General features: G+C 43.1%; 2 protein-coding genes across 4 annotated transcripts in view; one reads left to right on the top strand and one right to left on the bottom strand.

Annotated features, from left to right (window-relative positions):
• Window positions 1-989: 989 nt before the first annotated feature.
• Window positions 990-4,236, bottom strand: LOC118574169 (60S ribosomal protein L36a-like). Of its 2 annotated transcripts, none has more exons than XM_036174899.1 (5): window positions 4,126-4,236; window positions 3,664-3,769; window positions 3,274-3,341; window positions 2,050-2,172; window positions 990-1,102 (listed from the first exon to the last, which is right to left on the bottom strand). In XM_036174899.1, the coding sequence occupies exons 1-5, from the start codon at window positions 4,234-4,236 to the stop codon at window positions 1,082-1,084; spliced, it is 429 nt and encodes a 142-aa protein (XP_036030792.1). In that variant the 3' UTR covers window positions 990-1,081. The 2 variants fall into 2 exon arrangements, with proteins under 2 accessions (XP_036030792.1, XP_036030793.1); XM_036174900.1 differs by lacking the exon at window positions 4,126-4,236 and adding an exon at window positions 3,875-4,109.
• A 3,888-nt stretch (window positions 4,237-8,124) lies between these two features.
• Btk (Bruton tyrosine kinase) overlaps window positions 8,125-20,812 on the top strand; it is a 41,771-nt gene continuing 29,083 nt past the window's right edge. Inside the window, exons 1-3 of one of the 2 annotated variants that reach the window (XM_036174729.1) lie at window positions 8,125-8,254; window positions 15,518-15,687; window positions 16,511-16,609. In XM_036174729.1, coding sequence (XP_036030622.1) covers window positions 15,547-15,687; window positions 16,511-16,609 — 240 coding nt within the window. In that variant the 5' untranslated portion in view covers window positions 8,125-8,254; window positions 15,518-15,546. Of the gene's footprint in view, window positions 8,266-15,517; window positions 15,688-16,510; window positions 16,610-20,812 lie in introns of both variants that reach the window. The other variant, XM_036174730.1, reaches the window with a different exon arrangement.

Raw genomic sequence — 20,812 nt, 5'->3', positions numbered from 1 at the left:
TGTTTTTCAAGACAGGGTTTCTCTGTAAAGTTTTGGTGCCCGTCCTGGATCTCTTTGTAGACCAGGCTGGCCTTGAACTCAGAGAGATCCACCTGGTTCTGCCTCCTGAGTACTGGTATCAAAGGTGTGTACCACCACCACCTGGCTCTGGCCATTTTTAACTACTCTTCTCACCAAGAGGTGTGCATATACGTAATCACAGCATTCAGAAAGCTGAAGCAGGTTTGCCAAGATCGAGACCAGCCAGGGCTATGTTAAAAAAAATATCAATCATACACACAAATTCATGAGCAAACATATCTACCTCTGATATTCTGAATGTATACAAAATGGTGCAAAAGCACCCACCTGAAATACTGAAGGGGGCAGACCTGGGTTTGACCCTGGAACCCTTGGTAGGAGAATCAACTTTCAAATGTTTCTCATCCCCTGCATTCATACTGACGTAAAAGAAAAGCTCAACCCATACATGGGCCAGAGAACTAATTCAGCAGGTTAAGAGCAGTGGCTGCTCTTCCTGTAGACCCAGATTAATTCCTAACACCCACAAGGTGGTGGGTTTGTTGGGGAGCATTTCAACACAGTAAAAGTCTCACCTGATGCTTGCAGTCCTCCACTGCTGCACCTAACTCTAAAAACATGGGTTTTCTCTCAGTATCTCCTCCCTCATCTGGTTCCTGCTGGGATTTACAGCTTGCCTGTGTTCTTCTCACACTATAATAAAATGGTAGAGGAGCCTCCTTCTGAATGTCAAAAATAATAAACAAATTACATTAAAAGCTAAAAGAAACAAACAAAAAACAACTCACCTGAAAGGTATGTGGCTCTAAGTCAAGATGTTTAAAGGGACATAGATCAAAACCAATAATGTACATTGGAGTGTACTATGATGCCTGGAGAATACAGCCAAATCTTAAGTAGCAAATACATAAGTCATATTTTACACTGGCTCAAAGTTCAATTCTAAAGTAATACTCAGACACCAAGCAAAAACTCAGAGAATTTGTTTATTCCCTCCCAAAAAACCAACTGCAATCATAAGAGGTGAGTACAAGCTCATGATTTTGTCTTCAAGATCAGCTTAGAACTGGATCACCTGGCCCTGTAAACAGAACAGAAAAAGTGTTGTGTTTTGTAGTATCTTTTTTTCCTGAGACAGTGTTTCTCTGTAGTTTTGAAGCCTGTCTTGGATCTCATTCTGTAGACCAGGCTGGCCTTGAACTCAGAGATCCACCTGCTTCTGCCTCCTAGGATTAAAGGTGTGCACCACCAAGGCCTGGCCTGCTTTGTTTTTTTTTTAAAAGATTTATTTATTTATTATGTATACAGTATTCTGCCTGCATATGTCTCAGCAGGCCAGAAGAGGGTGCTAGATCTCATTACAGGTGGTTGCGAGCCACCATGTGGTTGCGGGGAATTGGAACTCAGGACCTCTGTAAGAGCAGTCAGTGCTCTTAAGCACTGAGCCATCTCCCCAGCCCCTGCTTTGTAGTTTTTAAGGAACCATACATTATCCATGGGCTCGACACATAGTTTACTAGTTGGGTGCCTGCCTACCACGGCCCTGGGTTTAATCCAAGACCACAACACTTCTAAGGAGACCATGTTGCTTGCCTCTTCCTTCCCTAATTACTGCAAAATCTATACACCAAAATCTTGAAGCCATTTAGATATACTGAAAGCCATTTAGATTTTCAGTTAATAAAGCACACGAAAAATCCACAAATCTGAAAAACAACATAAAAATAAAATACTTTTTTCTGGCATCTGTGGACATTTCAGATACACACACACACACACACACTAAAAAAAAAAATAAAATAAATATTTTTTTTAAAATGTAAGAACTGGGCGGTGGTGGCGCACACCTTTAATCCTAGCACCCGGGAGGCAGAGGCAGGTACTCAGTTCCAGGCCAGCTTGGTCTACCAAGAGAAACCCTGTGTTGAAAAACAAACAAACAAACCAAAACACGAAAAGCTCCTGGTCCCACAAGCATTTCAGATATGGGATATGTAACTTGTACCTTCAGCTGGACAATTATCTTACCTTTCTCTTCTTATCGCCTCCCAGTTCAAAGTGCTTGCATCTCTTAATAGCCAGCATCCTCTTAGATCTGCAGTTGGGCTCAACACACTCAAGTCTCAGCACAATCTTCTTTGTAGTTTTAGCCTACAAAAGAAATGAAGTCAAATCCTTCACCAAATTACATTTTTTTTTTTTTTGCCATGATCTGTATTTAGCTATGGAGGAAAAACAAAAACCTAGAAGCCAACGATTTTGAGAACTTAATAGTAACAAAGCTGAAGCTTATGTGGTTGTGCGTGCCTGTGTTCCCAGCACTATGGAGGTGGAGACAAGTGGCAGCCACATGAGTTTGAGGCCAGCCTAGGCTACATGGGGTTGCCACCCCATACACACACCCAAAAAAAGTTATTTCAAATAAAAGCCAGCCAAATCCACACAAATATGAAATACAACGCATGGAATTCACCAATCAATTTTCTTAAGACTTCAATTAGCCCGAAAATCAGTTAACACTCACACCCCATTAATAATCAACTTCTTAAGTCCACTATTTTAGCCAGAGTTTTGTTGCTAGTTTACAATTTGAAAGCTGAAGCACATAGCCATCTTCAAACCAAATTGGCTGGGCATTTAAATGAACAAGCATTCTCATTACCTACATCCAATCCAGGACCCAAAGGAAGTCACTCATTTAATTTCTACAAGCAGGCTGGCAGAGGAGGAACAAAGAGATGAACGAAGAAATGCTATGTTCCAAGTAGCTGAACCTTAAGGAACCTCATTATACTGGAGAAGAATCCAGAATTCAGCAAGTAAAGGCCTACACACATACTGTAAGAAGACTTCGTAAATCCAAATATCCTTCCATGGCAATACAGGGAATTGAACCTGGGCTTCCCTCATACTTGGCATGCACTCTACCATTGAGCCTCCAGCAACAAAGAGCTGAGGATTCAGAAATGACAATAAAAGGTCTTGCTGGGGGACACATAATTCAGTTCTTAGGAAAGCAGGACATATTCCTTCCTTTTTGCCTCTTTAGGAGGTATTGTAAATACTGAGATGCTATAGTCTAGATTATTGTCAGATCTGGGTTGACTCCCAGCTCCACTGCCTTGGAAACATCCCTGCCACAAGTGGGATAAATTTGCTGTAATTAATACTAGTAACGCTTGGAGACAAGAGATGATAGATGCAAGGTCCTTCCCACAATAATCAAGGAACATGTCAATTAGAATCACTAACCTTTTTGCGGAAAATCGGCTTAGTTTGCCCACCATAGCCACTCTGTTTCCTGTCATAGCGCCGCTTTCCTGGAAAAGTCATTTGTTATGATGTGCTACAGATCATATGTCAAAATAGCCACACGGAAAAGTCTTAAGTTTAAATTGGAGCCGCCCTGCATTAAGAAATTTTGGTTGCACCCAAGGAGGAGGGGGAATACCTGAACTTGTTACTATGTCTCATAAATGTCACATCAAAACCAAGTTATTTTCTCCAGCATGGCAGGAAACAGGCACAATTCCAACCCTTCAGAGGTTGAGGCAGGAGGATTGCTTATTCCAGGCCAGCTTGCTTTACAAACTCCCCATCCCCTAGCCACCACCACCACCAAATTATATATAAACAGCTTACCCTGGGCATACAAAGAATCCTTGCCCTTCTTGTACTGGGTCACTTTGTGGGGTTGGTGCTTGCCACATTTCTTGCAGAACGTCCGGCGGGTCTTAGGAACGTTCACCTAGTTTAAAAAAAAAAAGTGTTCAGAACGTGCAGTTACCAGACCACAGTGGCCCAGCACCCTCTCTGGATCCAGATGAAACTTAATAACTCTACAGCTACTCACTAAAAACACAACGACCATGTAGATCTAAAAGTTGGTCCAGTCACACGCTCCATCAGTGTGTCCACCCACAGCTAAATCAACCCATCAATTCTTCCGCCCATAACTCGGTTCCCTGTGTCGCTCTCGGCAATGCTATATTCCTTAGGTACACCGAGGTCTTGCCAGAGCCTTGATGTACTCTGGGACAGTACTGTCTACGCCGGGAGCAAGGATTAAGCTGGATACTACAAAACTGCAACACACCACCATACCATGTTGGCGGGAGCGATATCGGCACAGAAAGAAAGAGACAAGGCCAGCAACGGAAGTTTATAGGAGGTGCCTGAGTGCACTTCCTCAGAGCCCTGGGAGACAGCTACCATAGAGTCTGTAAGGATCCCAGCGCAGCGCCCTCGGATGGCTGGGATGATTTATCTTAGCCTCAGACAAGCGCTTCAGCCTAAGGCTCCGCCCATAGTCTGTGGCTCTCTCCTCCACTTCCTCCTGCCCATAGCCCCGCAACTTCTTTACTCCATCCCTTTTGGCGGACGTTGCACTTTAGCAGCTTAAGCGAAGCAATGCTCTTCCCAGACTCGGATCTGCGGTGTTGAAGCAGAATAGGGACTAGGATCAAGTGGAAGGGTCTTCCATCTCAGCCTAACATTCTCGATCTGTTTCAAGGAGACTGAAATGATCTTTCACGGCAAACTGTGGCTCAAGAAAGCCCTGGGAGGGAGCCAATTGCTTTAGTTTATTTATTTAATGTCTGTTCTGTTTCAAGCACATGTAGGAGCAGGACACAGTAATCGATTATGCTCATCACTGTCCAATTCCAGGCTAAGTACTTTGAAGAAAAAGAACTGTGCAAGCAATACCCTTTTAGCCGAGGAAGTAAATTGGCTGCTCTTAGTTCTGAAAACTGACAGTGAATTTATCTGGCTTCTGAAATAGTTGGGCCAACCAAGAAAACATACCTCAACCCTTCACTTCCCTCAATACTTGGCAGCAGACATGTATGAGTTTTCAAGATAGTTCAACAGAGAAAGGCTGAAGGGAGCTGAATTTTGTTTTTGTTTTTATTTTTGTTTGTTTCTTTTTAAGATAAGACTACAGGCAAGCCTGTAGAGCTTTTTCTTTTTTTGTGGGGTTGGGGGAGGCGCCTGAGTTTTAACATTGATTCTCAGAGTGATTCCAGGAGGAAGGTGGTAATGCTACTTCCATTTTCCAGGGGAGGGCATGGATCCAGTAGCATGTGAAAGTATTTGTCCGGTGTTAACAGTAGTGGATTCAGGATACACACCCCAGCCCCACGTAGTCTGATGACTCCAGAACCTGGTTTCCTTTTACTATCACCCAATATTACAATTACGGTCTGCCTATTATAACAGCTATCGTTGGGGTGGGGAGAGCCTCACAAATCCCAGGCTGTCCTTAAGAGGATGGCGATGAACTTCTGATCCTTCTCCTGAGTGTTGGGGTCACAGGTATGTGCTATGTGCCACCAGTGTATGGATGCCTGCCTCTTTTAATCCTGCCAACCTTCGGGAGCTGTTTTCTATTACTATTATTTACCAAATGGGGGAACTGAGGCACATGAGGCATTACATTCACTTATCCAAAGTCACACACATGGATATTTTTAAAGTTGGAATTTGATCTTAGGCCATTTAGCAGTACATAGGCCTACCCTTACCCAGTATATTACACTGGGAAAGAGAAGTCTCTGCAGGGTAGACGTTTGGGCTAGAATGCAGGAGGAAGCAGCGGTGACCTAGGGGCTAATGTTAGGGGACCCTGGAGCATCCTGCTTGCATAATGCTCTAGAAATAAATGGACTCTTTGTTCACCCACATTTTTGTTCAATGGTCTCTGGGGCTAAGATAATAACAACACCATAGCCTGCTACATTTCTTTGCCAAGCTGCCAGCATGAAGTCCAGCAACACTCCCTCTAAACTCTTACAAATCTCTCTGGCCTTTAGGGAGTTTCTACGGGTTTTTTGTTTGTTCATTTGTTTGTTTGTTTTTGTTTTCCATGTAAGTAATCTGCAGATAGAAAGACAATTAGCCTTCTTCATCTAATCAAACTTTGTTCCTTTAATCATTTCCCCATGTGATGTGGTTTGGGGAATTTTTTTATTTTAAAATATTTAGTTGTCTAAATTGTATATGTTTAAGGTATGCAGTGTGATCATATACAATTATCTTTTATAATAACTGCCACAGTCAAATTAATACATCCATCACTATCCATTGTTGCCTCTCTCTCTCTCTCTCTCTGTGTGTGTGTGTGTGTGTGTGTGTGTGTGTGTGTGTGTGTGTGTGTGTAGGGGTGAAAACACTTAAGTCTGCTCTCATATCCAACTACAAATAAGCAATAGAATATTAATACAGTCTCCATGATGCATATTAGACTCCCAGAAATTATTCAGCTTTTAGTTCAAAATTTGTTTAGCAATATTTTCTGTTTTCTACATGTATCTGCTCATTGATTTCCCCAAAATGAAGCACTCAGAACAAAAGACAAGTCTCTAGGTATAGTCTGTCATTGCAGTGTGTGAGACATTCACTTTCCTCTAGATATTATGCTTCTACTTAAAAAAAAAAAGGCCCAGTGTCATCTTGACTTTTCTCCCAGCCATGTCTATTTCTGACTTGCCATTTCTCTTAGCTGCTATCAGCAAAGCCCAGGTACCATTTTCACGAGCATTGCTGCCACCTTCTCCCTTCCATGGGTATTGAGCACAAGCCAACAAGCTTGGCAGCATGTGCTTTTTCCTACTGCACCATTTTGCCAGTCCATTCACTGGGAGCCATTTGCGTCTATGCTGTAAGTGTATTTCTTCACACTGTTTGGGCATAGTCCTTTTGGCATGAATGAGTGTGCTGGATGGGTGGTTATGTGCAAAAGATGAAGAGGTAGCTTTATTCTGCCCTTCCCCCTTTGCCTCCCTGTCTAATTTCTCGCAGTGCTCCTACTAACTAGCAATGCCCACCCCAAATGGACCTTTAGAAAGGGTAGAGCATGTGACAAGGAGCATCTGACTGAAGAAAAGGGGAGGGACGTGAATGTCTGTGGTCACTCCATTGGAACAGTTACTGCATGTGACCAGGGAACGGACATAACTCATCAATAAAGTAGGGAGAGCCATATACTACTTGGTGCCCATCCATCTGTACCAATGTAATGATTTACCAATCTGCCAGTCTATAAATGCTTTTTAAAAGTCCTGGTGCTTTCGAAATTCTGACCAATTTGGGGGATTAGTGATATGTTTCTGTATTAGGGTATAACATCTCAAGGTAAGGCAATATGAAAGTGCCCCATGAGTGAAGACAAAGAAATGGACAAAGGAATCAGTCACCAGGGGCTCTGCCACATCATGTGGCAGATACAGGCTGCACTTCTTTAGAGAATCCTCTGGGATAAGACAGGAGCTGGGACGCAAACTAGGGACCTGCTGAGGGACCATTCAGGCTTCAAATAACACATCTAGTCTTGTTTACTGTTTTACAGAATCAAAGAAAATGGTGTAAATTGTTAATCTTTGAGAGAAAAAAATCGAGACAGAATCTCCTATGTTGTCCAGGCTTTCAACTTGCATCACCCTAGTAGCTGAATTATAAATGTGTTTCCTCATGGTTAAGGTCATAAGGCTGAATCTTGAAGGAAGAATATTCACAAAAGAACAGTCTCAAAAAAAAATGGGGAAGGGCACAAGTCTTTGTGTGGGCTTACATACGGGCATATTTATCTGTAGAAAAAAAAAAGCTTTCTTAGAAAATGACTCAGCAGGGGAAGTCTTGTCTCTACCTCTGTTAGGCTGTGTATCTCAGGGTCTCTGAGTGAGCCCTCTTCGCGACCCTGAGTCTCCCCTGCTCGAGGGACTAGAGACTTTAAAGACACTGGCTTTGTTCTGTGTCTCGCTAGCTTGGGCATCCCTTTTCTTCCTGTGCTGATCGTCCCCCACAAACCTTTAGGTATGTCATCCCTTTACCCCCAGGGAGGGTGATCTGTTGACCTGTTCGTTCAGTCCAGCCCCATCATTTCAGGGGACTCAGCAACCCCAGCAATGGTAAGATTCTGTCAGAGCTAGACTCTCTTGGTGGGAGAGGTCCCAGGCGAATGAGGGAAGGGGGGTTGAGGGGAGGTAGACTAAGGACAGCAGCACGGAACCAGATACCATATTGTTAAGAAGAAAAAAAGGCATTGGTTTAAGTCAGGAAACAAAAAAAGGGAACTGGGTGGCTGTGAAAGGGTGGGGTTTGTTCAGACTGTCCTTCCTCTCTGGACTGTAAGAATATGTCTCCAGGGCCAGTGTCTTCAGAGACCGAGTCCCACCTTCCAAGTCCCGGCATCTCATTACATCTGGGAAGCTACCTGCATTAAGTCAGAACTGAGGTGGGTCTGAGGTGAGGCAGAGACTGGGCATGGCCGTAACTACTTCTCTTGGAACCTTCAAAGGCCAGACAGGAAAGCATGGCTGGTGGAGGGGACTCCTGGAGAGGGGGAGTGTCACCAGCAGAAGACTCTGGCATGCCCTTCCAGTGGTGGAGGGGAATGTAAAGGTCTTCTGAAGACAGCCAGTGTGGTGGGTGGTAGGAGAAAGGGGAAAGAGTGATTTGAACATCTGAAAAGGTAGCCAAGGTTAGACATGGAGCTCTGCAGCTCTTGGTGGGAAAGAAAGACCTCAGGCAGCAGTCGGGTAAAAGCAAGCCATTTTCACCAAACACTGTTTGGAGATCTGAAATGCGTCCTCGGATCAATGAGGCCCTTAGAAGAAGGAATTCTAAGCAGCCGCTTAATCTGCAAAAACTCTAAAATAGCTCATGTGTCTCAAATGGCAGTGCTAACTGGGGAAAGGTCTGTCTGGGCTACATGGGGCAAAGGCAACTTGGTTTGGCCTTCAACAGGCCAAATATTACCAGGATGAAAGCTGGCTTATAGGAATGATTGTGTGGAGGCTGTGGCAACCTCGTGGTAATAGTGGGTAGGAGACAGAGCCAGCGGAAAGCAGCCTCCGCCCCAGCTGAGACAGTGTGGCCAACCCCTGAGGTCTCTGGGAAGATTTTCCTCTTACCATTGTCTACCATGTGCATGGCTGCCTTTTCTCTTGGCTTCATTATTTCTCCTCTCGTTTCTTTTCCCCTCCCTCTCCTTCCTCTTCTTTTCCTGGTCACTGTCCCCTGATCCAGAATCAGCACGTAGCCTTTAAGTTGCATCACATTTATCTTGTCACAAACTCCTCAAGCTATTTTCCTTTCCCGCTTCCCACCTGCCCGTTACTTTGCTTGGAAGTTATAGCCTGGACTTAGCATGTAAATAAATGTGAAGTCCTCCAGACAGGCCCCCCGGCAAGCGTAAGTGCTGTCTCTCAGCAGTCATTACTAGTTTTGTTCCTCCTGAGCCCTGCCAGTGGCCCATAGAGTTGGTCTAGGGGCAAATGGTGTGAAATTCAGACTCAGATTGCTCTGATCCAGACATTCTGGAGTGAGTGGCCAGACCTCCAAATGGAATCTTATCTTCCTCACTACTGGGCCCTCAAGGCTGGAAGGTTTATCCCATGCCATCCATTGCCGGAGCAGAGTGGCAGTGGGGGATGGGGTGTTTATCCTATGCCATGCATTTCCTGAGGCAGAGTAGCAACTCCAGAGGTTGGGGGTTAAGGGGTGGGGGACACTCCACGCAGCTCGGAGACTGTCCTCTTTGCTGTTAGGTGTGTGTTTTAGGCCTGCTCCTTCCCTCATTTTGCATGCCACACTTCTGAAGCAAGTGTACCATTGTCTTTCTCAATTATTGGAAATATGCCACAAAATGCAGATTCTCATAGCAACCTAAAGTATTACACCCTTGCAGTATCCCTTAAGGCTTGCCTTATCCACTCTAGTTTGATTTTATTTATTTATTTTATTTGGAGACAAAGTCTTACCTACCTAGCCAAGGCTATGTCGCCCGGGCTAGTCTCAAACTTGTGGTCCTTCTGCCTTACTCTCCTGTGTACTGAGATTGCCTGTGGACATTGCCACACCTGGCCTGACTTGTTTCTGTTCAGACTGGTTAATTTATTTGCTTGTGCAAAACTCCAGATTTCTGTTCCTTATGGCTGTTGATGTTTTGTTCAGACTCTTTGCAAATGCCTTATGGGGGAGAACCAGTGTAACTTTCCATCTCCTTGTAGGGAGGGTCTTGATGCAGTTTAAATAATCACTATGATTTGTTAGTTCCATTTGAGCAAATTTCCTATAGAGTTTCTTGTCAGGGTCTAGAGCCACAGCAGGAAGTCACTTAGTTATAAGGGGGAAGATATGGCTACTGAAAACCAAAGTTTGGGTGATCTCCAAAGAGTCATCTGTGTCTGTATGTCCACTTTTCTCTCAGCATTGCTGAGAGTGGAACCTAATTTCTGAAGATAAAGGAGGGCTAGAATTTTGAGTGTAACAGAGCTCAAGAAACAGTTAAAGAAGAGCTAGGTGTGGTGGCACACACTTGTAATCCCAGCATTAAGGAAGCTGAGGCAGGAGGATTGCCTGGAGTTCCAGATCAACCTGAACTGCAGCACAAGAAGTTGTTTCCCAAAGGGGGAGAAGAAGGAGGAGGTTGGAGAGGGGAGGAGGAGGAGGAGGAAGAAGTAGTTGTTATGGAGGAGACTGACTTATTTTACTCCAACCTGCTTGGTTATGCATGAAGCCATCAGGGGAGGAGAATACGCCTCTGAGGAGCCTGAAACAATTGGGCCACGTGTAACTTTCAGTTTGTTACAGAGGTTCACATACAGTAATTGAGTATGATCTGAGAACATTATAAACCTAGAATGTTTAATCACAGGCATTCCTTCCCAGTCCCCACCCTTTGAAAACCCTCTTCAAATAAGCCACAAAACGGAAAAATTTGGGGTAACACTGGTTATTTGAGCTTCAGCTTTCCTCATTGATTAACCTCACCAAAATGAAAAAGTCTCACCACCAAAAAGAACGTTTAGAGAGTTACAAGGAATCGACAAGTGGGAGATTAAAAGAAACTAGGATCTGAGATCATTGATTCAGGGGAAAAGTTAGTGTACAATAAAACCAGACTATAAAATGACTTAAAGTGAAGTGAAAATGAAGTCAAGATGTAGAGGAAAGGGGACTTAGGCTCTCAAAACCCGCTCTTCGGAGCAGAAATTGGTATACTATTTCTGGAAAGTATTTTGGCAATATGTATCAAAATGCAAAATGTACACACAGTTTTCACATTTCTTTATGCATTGTGTGTGGTATGTGTGTGTCTGTATGGATGTCTTTGTCTGTGGTGTGTGGGTCTGTTTGTATCTGTGTGTATGTATGTGTATCTGTGTGTGTATGTCAGTGTGTATATGGTGTATGTATCTGTGTTTATCTGTGTTTGCTGTGTGTGTGTGTGTGTGTGTATGTATGCAAAAGTGTGTGCTGATGCCTTCAGAGACTGTCAGGTTCCCTTGACTGGAGTTACAGGCAGTTGTGAATGGCTTGGTGTGGATGCTGGGAACTGAACTGGGGTCCTCTGGAGAAGCATCGACTTCTTCTTAACTGCTGAACCATCTCTCTAATTCTTCTTCATTATCATTAATTATTGTTGTTTGTGTAATGCTCTTGTTGTTTAGACTTCAAGACAGGGTTTCACTGTGCAGCCCAGGCTGGCCTTGAACTTACTATGTGATCCTCCTATCTCAGCCTCCTGAGTGCTGGGCTAACTTGCCTACTTCACAGGCTTAGCTAGGAATAATGTTAAGCAAGAATCTTAGAAACATTTTTTAGGAAAAAGTATTGTTGCATGGATGGATGAATGGATAGATGGATAATTTTAAATATAAGCAAGCTATACATGATATGTGCAATATGATTCCAAATACAATAAGAAATGTGCACAGAAAAAAATGAAGATACCAAGATACTAATATATCTATATGTGAGGTTTGTAATTGATTTTTTTTATTTTTAATATACCTGAACTTGAAAGATTCCCTACAACGAATTTGTGTTATTTTGATATAATAAGGAAAAAATAAATGTTTAACCAAAGGGAAACAAAAACTCAATTGAGGGGTTGGGGATTTAGCTCAGTGGTAGAGCGCTTGCCTAGCAAAGCGCAAGGCCCTGGGTTTGGTCCTCAGCTCCGGAAAAAAAAAAAGAAAAAAGAAAAAGAAAAACTCAATTGAAAAATAAATCAGATATAATGTTGGTCTTTACCATGAATTTGGCCACCTGTAATGCTGACAAAATAAGTAGGTTTCAGTAGAGTCTAAACAGTGTTTCTTGGGAATTTATCACTAATAATTGGATTATTTTGTTACTATGGAGATGACATTTTAAAGACGTTTCTTCTGCCTGGATGTGGTGGTGCACATCTTTGATCTCAGAACTTGGGAGGCAGAAGCAGAAGGATCTCTGAGTTTAAGGCCAGCCTGGTCTACATAATGAGTTCCAGAATACCCAGGGCTACATAGTGAGACCCTGTCTCAAAGAAAAGAAAAGGAAAATCCACTGGGTTTGATATTACCAAATAAACTAAGTGTGGTGATACAGCCATATAATCCCAACACTCAGGAGATAGAGGCAGGAGAGGATCAGAATGCCAATGTCATCCGTGACTTCATAGAAAGTTTGATGACAACCTGGGCTACATGAGACCTTGTGGTTTAAAAAAAAAAGAAGGAAAGAAGGAAAGAAAAAAGAAAGAAAGAAAGAAAGAAAGAAAGAAAGAGAGAGAAAAAGAAAGAAAGAAAGAAAGAAAGAAAGAAAGAAAGAAAGAAAGAAAGAAAGAAAGAAAAAGAAAAAAGGAAACTCAATCTAACTCAATCTGGGAAGTAATGGCATGCTACAGAAACTTCAAGAACTATATAGCAGGAGCTATGTAGATGGATGATGATGGACAAGTGATGCAGTCTACAAATATTCGTTTCCTTATGTTTATTGTGAAGAAGACATGGAATGACACATAGAAGATGTTGGTCAGAAGCTGGATGTGTGGCTTGGTGGTAGAGCTCTAGACAAGACCCTCCTGACCTTCATCCCCAGCACCACACATAAATAGTCACACAGTACAAAGTGCCGGGCAGGTAAACGACACCGGAACAGTTTTCTTCCATACCCTACAGAGAGAATCGAGATGGCCAGACGCTTGATGGTCAGTTCCCCAGAACTTGACACAACGCAAAAACAATACCTCCTGAATATTCTGGTGCAGGAGTTGTTTGTATCTGTCTCATCTACTCTCTTCAACCGTAAGCGAGCTGTGTCGTTTACTGACTATTGCTCTGGTGTTATCTGTTCCTAGCAGTGTTTATCTTATCACAGCAAGGATAATTGCCAGTGATGCGTTCATTTACTAAGTCTTCAAGTGCTATTTATATTATGAATTCCCTGGCACAGTGCAGTTTGTATGATGACTGGGTTCTCACTACCAGGCTTCCTCTGTCTGAATTCTACTGCTGCATATAGAGCTGAGAGGCTGCAAAGAAAAGAAAAAAAAGAATGCTTTTGATCTTCTTGACTGCTCATGCTACTCAGCTTCCTTCAAGTTTTATTTTGCCTTCTGTTATCTGGGCCTTTGATTCTGAAGAGGTATTTGATTGTGATTCGCCATGAGCAAGAATGATATTATTACAAAGGTCTTCATGACTTAGCAGTTAAGAAGATTAGAGTACAGTTGCTCTGTTACCACTACTTATCACTAAATGGAAGAGTGTGCTATTAAGAGGAACTTCTTTGGAGTCTGAGCTGAAACTGAAGGTATGATTACTCAGCATCCTGTCAGCTTGTCACTCTGGTGGGAGTCCATTTGAGGTAGGGGCCAAGAATGGAGACTTATGTAGCAGGCTGCAGGGAAAGGTTTGCATTTCTGCATCAGTTTTCTCTAAAGATCACCAACAAAACATTAACCCAATCCACTGCCAGAAGACAGCAAGCAGCAGCTGTATAGACAGATGGCAAACATCATTCTCAACATTCCGACGCTCTTTGAATCCATTTTTGTCTTCTCTTCGTGATAATAGAACTGTCTAAACCACAAGAAAGAGCAAAATAACTGTGACTAGCATCAGGCTTTCAAAAAGAAAAAAAAAAAAAAGGCACTCCCTTTCTCTCCTTACTGAAAAAACCCCAGATTTTCAGAGAAAAAAGTAAAGTGCTGACTTTACTTATTTGGTTTCCGTAGTGTCACCAAAAGCAAAAGGAATTTAGTGAAAATAAAACTCCACACTCCTTGCAGGGACGGAGCCCCTGCTTCTAACAAAGCTCAGAGGAGATCCGATGAATCATTTTACTCTGTAGTCCATTTTTATGCCAATCATCTTTTCACTTACGTTTCTAATGAAAGTTTATAATTGATAAAATTGTGCATGAACTTTAGGTGAATTGACGTGTGTGTGCGCGCGCGCCTGTCTGTCTGTCTGAAAAAGCCATTGTGAGCTGTGCCTGGTGCTGCAGGCCTATAATGTAGATAGCACTCCAGATGCTGAGGCAGCAAGACAGCTGTACCTGGGCCACCAAATGAGTTGGAGGCCAGCATGGGCTTCACAGGGAGATACAGTCTCAAAAATACAATCAAAATTTAAAAGAGGCCAGTGATGTGCCTTAGTGGTTGAGTCCCTGTCTCCCTCATGCAAGGCCCTGTCTTCCATCCTCAGCACCACCAAGACTCTTTGATTGCTTTATGGAATTTTCTGGAATATTCTAAGCACATTGTTTTTCCTCCATGAGTACAGATGGCATCCTTAACAGCAACATAGTTACATTACATTTTTTCAGAAAAAAAAAGAGACAATTTATTTTTTAAGTTTTATTGGATGGTTATGAGTGTTTTGCCTGCATGTACGTATATGTACCATTGGTGTGCCTGGTGCCCATGGAGGTCAGAAGAAAGCACTGAATCTCCTGGAACTGGAGTTACAGGTGGTTGTGAGCCATCGTATGGGTGCTGGAAACTGAACGCTGACTGCATGCAGGAGCAACAAGTGCTCTTCTCCACTGCTCCATCATTATATCTCTATTTCCTGGTGCCATCTAAAAGAAACCATCTAAGGAAAAGGGACGGGGAGGCCAAAGCACTAACCTCTATAGTAAAACTGTTCTCAACTTGAAAACAAGGCTTCTGCCCTTCATAACCCAGGCAGCAGGTCATGAACTAAATCAGTTGAATGGCAGTTATTTTGTGTTCAGAAGTACAGGTGAACCCTCCAATGTCCTTTTGGCTACAGACCTGAGTGGGTCAACGTTTGAAAAATTACATTTATTGTTCAGGAAACTGAGAACTAAAAATCCAGGGTCTGCCTTAGTGAAGTTCTGGTACCCCTTCTGAGAATATCCCTTCTGAGAATATCAGGGTCAACAGTTCATTTACAGATTCTGGCCATGTGGCATAAAAGGACAATGTCTAGACACTACCAATCAGCTGGTGTTTGTTGTTGGTTATCTAGAGCACTGCATTCCCTTATATAAGAAGCCAGGCTTTGTTTGGTGTGGGTTCACTGTACCTGAAACTTGACAGAGTTGGGGACTGGGGAAGAAGGCGACCAGGGAGAAAAATAAGGCTACTTGCTAGTGTTGGGAATGTGTGGCTCATTTAAAACAGGTAGCCGGGCTAAGGGGTACCAGGAGGGATAGAGGTGGGCTGTGCTAGAACCTTAAAACCTTTCGTTATCCACAGCACACAAGCTAGCTCCCAGAGAGGAAGCCATGGCTGCAGTGATCCTGGAGAGCATCTTTCTGAAGCGCTCCCAACAGAAAAAGAAAACATCACCTTTGAACTTTAAGAAGCGCCTATTTCTCTTGACTGTGCAAAAACTTTCCTACTATGAGTATGACTTTGAACGTGGGGTAAGTTTCCCAAATGTTAAGTCTCAATTTCACCATTTCAAGGACTTAGTCTGGGATCTTCTGGGAAACAGGAGATAGGTCTTACATAACGTGTATGGGGGGGGCATAGAAATAAAATAGACCTAAGTACATCAAACTCTGAAAAATATTTCCTAGCCTAGGAGTAGGTATAGTCATGCCAGGAAAAAAATTCAAGGGTGTGAGTATCTGTTCAGGATGTCTTATGGTTGGTAAGAAATCATTATATGCTTGTTGAGAATAAAAGCCAAGAAGTCAACATTGCCTTTTTATTTTTTGTGACAAATTGCATATAATCATTTATTCTGCCATGTTATCTATCTCTGATTTGGTATTTAAAGGTTAGATAGATGTTGGATTATTTTTTACTTTAAAAATAACAGGTTCTGGCTGGGCAGTGGTGGCACAGGCCTTTAATCCCAGCACATGGGAGACAGAGGCAGGTGGATCTCTGTGAGTTCGAGGCCAGCCTGGTCTACAGAGTGAGTTCCAGAACAGGCTCCAAAGCTACACTGAGAAACTCTGTCTCCAAAAACCAAAAAACAAAACAAACAAACAAAAAAACTAGGTTTTGCCAGGCACAGTGGCACACACCTTTAATCCCAGCACTCGGTTGGGTCTACATAGTGAGTTCCAGGCCAGCCAGATCTACATAGTGAGACCCCATCTCAAAAACAAACAGAAACCAGGTTCTGTTAGGCTATGTGCGCCATCTCACCATAGAGGGTGATTAGATAACAATGTGTAAATGTCTGATTGCATGATCATTCTCCATCTTTCTCCATTTTCTTCTTCATTCCTTCAGAGAAGAGGCAGCAAGAAAGGTTCAATAGATGTTGAGAAGATCACCTGCGTTGAAACAGTAGTTCCTGAAAAAAATCCTCCACCCGAAAGACAGATTCCGGTAAGAAGAAGCCAGTGTTAAAGAGAGGGGAGCTACAGATTGTAAGGCACTTGGAACTTCCAAATACTCCACATAGAATGGTGGTGTCGTGTGTTGTAGAACAGTTTTGTTTCTTTTCTTTCTTTCTTTTTCTTTGACTTTCTTTCTTTCTTTCCTTTTTAATTTTTTTTTTTTTTTTTTTTCGAGACAGGGTTTCTCTGTGTAGTTTTGCGCCTTTCCTGGAACTAGCTCTGTAGACCAGGCTGGCCTCGAACCTACAGAGATCCGCCTGCCTCTGCCTCCCGAGTGCTGGGATTAAAGGCATGCGCCACTACAGCCTGATTGTTTTGTTTCTTTAGAAAACTCTTCATTGGGAGCCAGGGAGATCGTCAAGAGGGTAAGGGAAATTGCTGCAACGCCTAATGACTTGAGTTCTGTCCCTGAACACATCACATAGTAGAAGGAGAGAGCCAACTCCTGAAAATTGTCCTCTCACCTCCACTGAAAACTGTGACACGAGTATGGAGACACACACACACACACACACACACACACACACACGAGGAAACAGATAGAAAACAAGAATGTAAGAAAGAAAGGTGGTGGTGGTGTACGCCTTTAATCCCAGCACTCAGGAGGCAGAGGCAGGTGGATCTCTGTGAGTTCGAGGCCAGCCTGGTCTACAGAGAAAGATCCAGGACAGGCATCAAAACTACATGGAGAAACCTTGTCATGGAAAAGAAAATAAGTTTTTCATTCAGGCTGGGAGATGGGTCAGTGGTAAAGTGCTCGCCAGACAAGCCTGAGGACTGGAGAATCTCCAGAGCTCATCTAAAGTCAGGCCCTGTAGTGTATCTGTAATCTCACACTCCTATGGCAAGGTGGGAGGTGAAGGCTGGAGAATTCCTGGAAGCTCAAGGCTCAACTAGTGTGGCATATGCAACAGTTGAAAAAGTAACCATGTCTCAAAGAAGGTGGAAGATGAGCACTCATACCTGAGGCTGTCTGCTCCTGAAAATATGTACACACACACATACATACATACATACATACACACACACACACATACATACATACATACATATGTACACAGAGAGAGAGAGAGACAGAGACAGAGACAGAGACAGAGAGAGGAAAGAGATTATAAGAGAATTTGCTTGCTTTTTTTTTGAAAATTTCAGGCTGTTGTGAGTGCATTCGGCTTCTTGGGACCAACCTTGGATCCTCTGGGAGAGCCGTTATATGCTCTTAACCACTGAGCCATCTTTCCATCCTGAAAAGTCTTAGTTCTTCCACGAGTTGGAGATACCAAATCAGCATCTTTCCTTCTTAGCAGATACACACTGAACCCGGAAAACTTTATAACACCCACCTTAAAATGCTGCTGTTCTGACCTCTCCCAATGAGCAAAGAGGACCAGTTTTCCTCCTTCAGGTGCCAGCGTCAGAGTCATGACTTGAGTAAGTCTCCATGCCAAGGCTGACTCACAGGAGATTTTTTTTTCTTTTTTATTAAATTTTAAAATTTATTTTATGGGCTGGAGAGATGGCTCAGAGGTTAAGAGTACCAACTGCTCTTGCAGAGGTCCTGAGTTCAATTCCCAGCACCCACATGGTGGCTCACAACCATCTGTTATGAGATCTGGTGCCCTCTTCTGGCCTGCAGGCATACTCAGGCAGAATGCTGTATACATAATAAATAAATCTTTTTTTAAAAAAGCATAAAAAAATTTTAAAAAATTATTTTACATACCAACCACAGTTTCCCCTCCCTCCTCTCCTCTCGTTCCCTCCAGCTACCTCCTTTCTAACCCCCACCCCATCCACTCCTCAGAAAGGGTAAGTCCTCCCATGGAAGTAAGCAAAGCATGGCATATCAAGATGAGGCAGGACAAGCCCCTCCTCCTTGCATCAAGGCTGAGCAAGGCATCCCACCATAGAGAATGGGCTCTGAAAAGTCAGCTCATGTGTCATGGACAGATCCTGGCCACTGCCAGGGGCCACACAAACAGACGAATGTACACAACTGTCACCCACATGCAGGGGTCCTAGTTTGGTCCCATGCAGGCTCCACAGCCATCAGTTTAGAGTCTGTGAGCTCCCCCTGGGTCATCCATCTCTCTGGGTTTCCCCATGATCTTGACCCCCCTGGCTTGTACAATCCCTCCTCCCTCCCTCTCTTCAACTGGACTCTCAGAGCATGGCCCAAAGCTTGGCTGTGGATCTCTGCATCTGCTTCCATCAGTTACTGGATGAAGGTTCTATGATGACACCAATCTGATTACTGGGGTAAGCTGGTTCAGGCACCCTCTCCACTATTGCTGGTAGTCTAATCTGGGGTCGTCCTTATGGATTTCTGAGAGTTTCCCTGGCACCGAGTTTTTCCCTAACCCCCAAATGGCCCCCTCTATTCAGATATCCACAGATTTTTTTTAAAAAGATTTATTTATTTATTATGTATACAGAAGAGGTTGCCAGATCTCATTCAGATAGTTGTGAGCCACCATGTGGGTGCTGGGAATTGAACTTAGGACCTCTGGAAGGGCAGTCGGTGCTCTTAACCTCTGAGCCATCTCTTCAGCCCCATCCACAGATTTTTTTTTTTAAAAAGAACTACCTTCCTTCCTTCCTTCTTTCCTTCCTTCCTTCCTTCCTTCATTTATTGATTGACTGGTTGATTTATAGTCTCACTCTGTAACCTAAGCTGGCCTGGAACTCACCATGCAGCTCTTTGCAATTCTACCTCAGTCCTCCAAGTGCTGATATTACAGGCGTGAATTTAGAGTCTATTTTTTAAATTTCACAATAATTATTATTTTATTATTTGTATGTGCGTGGGTGTTTTGCCTGTATATATGTCTATGTGCTACATTCTTGCCTTGTACCTGAAGAGGCCTGCACAGGAATTGGATCTTCTGGAGCTAGAGTTACAGAGAAGGTTGTGAGCCACTGTACAGGTGCTGGAAACTAAACTAGGCTCCCCTAGAAGAGCAGACAGTGCTCTTAACTACTGAGCCATCTCTCCAGCCCCCAAGATTAGATTCTTTACTATTTCATTGTTTATCCTCCCTGAATTCACAGGCTCTTTCCAGGGAATAGCACCTGCTGATTATTGAGTTGATTTTTTTTTTGTCATTTTTTCCGGTTTATAAGAGTATGCATATCTAATATAGAAACCGGAAAAATATAGAAATCACAAAACTCAGATAAAATGATGTAAATTTCATTATCCACTTAAATAATAATTATCACACTGGTACATACAGATTTAAATATATTTTTCTCCACTAGCAATACACATGCACTAATATATATTATATAGCTAGAATACAATACTACTATACACCTTGCTTTACAATTTACCTTGATTTTCTTTGGGAGGGAGTTGGTGTTTTAGATTTTTTTTTTGTGTGTGGTGTGTGTGGTAGAAGTGTACGCAAATGCACATGCACCTGCTTGTGTGCCTGTGGAAGACAGGGGTCCAGGTCAGGTGCCTTTCTCGGTTTTTCTTCTCATTCTTTTCCCTTTAAAATGTTTTTCATTATATTTATCTAATCTATCTATCTGTCCATTTATTTATTTATTTGAGACAGGGTCTCACTATGGAGCTCTGGCTGGCCAGGATTTCACTATGTAGAATAGGCTGAACTCAAAACTCAGAGATCCACCTGCCTCGGCCTCCTGAGTGCTAGGATTAAAGGCATGCATCAGCATGCCTCACTACACTGCCTATCTTCTATTGCATGTCAGTGGGTGGGTTCCAAAGTGTCACAGCATGAGTATGGAAGCCAGAAGACAACTTGAGGAAATCAGTTCTTGCCTTCCATCATGAAGTTCCTGGAGACTGAACTCAGGTCACCAGGCTGTGTGACAAGTGCCTTTACTCTCTGAGTCATTTTGTTGGTCCTCTCCACCTTATTTTTAAAAATTATTTTTGCCGGGCAGCGTGGTGCACGCTTTAATCCCAGCACTCGGGAGGCAGAGGCAGGCGGATCTCTGTGAGTTCAAGGCCAGCCTGGTCTACAGAGTGAGTTCCAGGAAAGGTGCAAAGCTACACAGAGAAACCCTGTCTCGAAAATAATTATTTTATTATTTTATGTATATGGGTGTTTGGGCTGTATGTATGTCTGTGTACCGTGTATGCAGTACCTGAGGAGGCCAGAAGCGGGAGTCAGATTCCCTAAAACTGGAGTTACAGATTTGTAAGCAGCCATGTTGGTGCTGG

Source organism: Onychomys torridus, chromosome X (genome assembly GCF_903995425.1).
Source record: "Onychomys torridus chromosome X, mOncTor1.1, whole genome shotgun sequence".
NCBI classification, from domain to species: Eukaryota; Metazoa; Chordata; class Mammalia; order Rodentia; family Cricetidae; genus Onychomys; species Onychomys torridus.
This window is presented reverse-complemented; position numbering and strand designations above follow the sequence as displayed.

Bases quoted from the DNA above. Each gene is read 5' to 3' on its own strand.
- LOC118574169 (XM_036174899.1), bottom strand. From the start codon at position 4,236: ATGGTAGCTGTCTCCCAGGGCTCTGAGGAAGTGCACTCAGGCACCTCC. The intron at 3,770-4,125 runs GTATGGTGGTGT...TTTTTAAACTAG, and splicing joins ATATCGCTCCCGCCAACATG to GTGAACGTTCCTAAGACCCG. The intron at 2,173-3,273 runs GTTAGTGATTCT...TTTCTTTTGTAG, and splicing joins AGCCGATTTTCCGCAAAAAG to GCTAAAACTACAAAGAAGAT.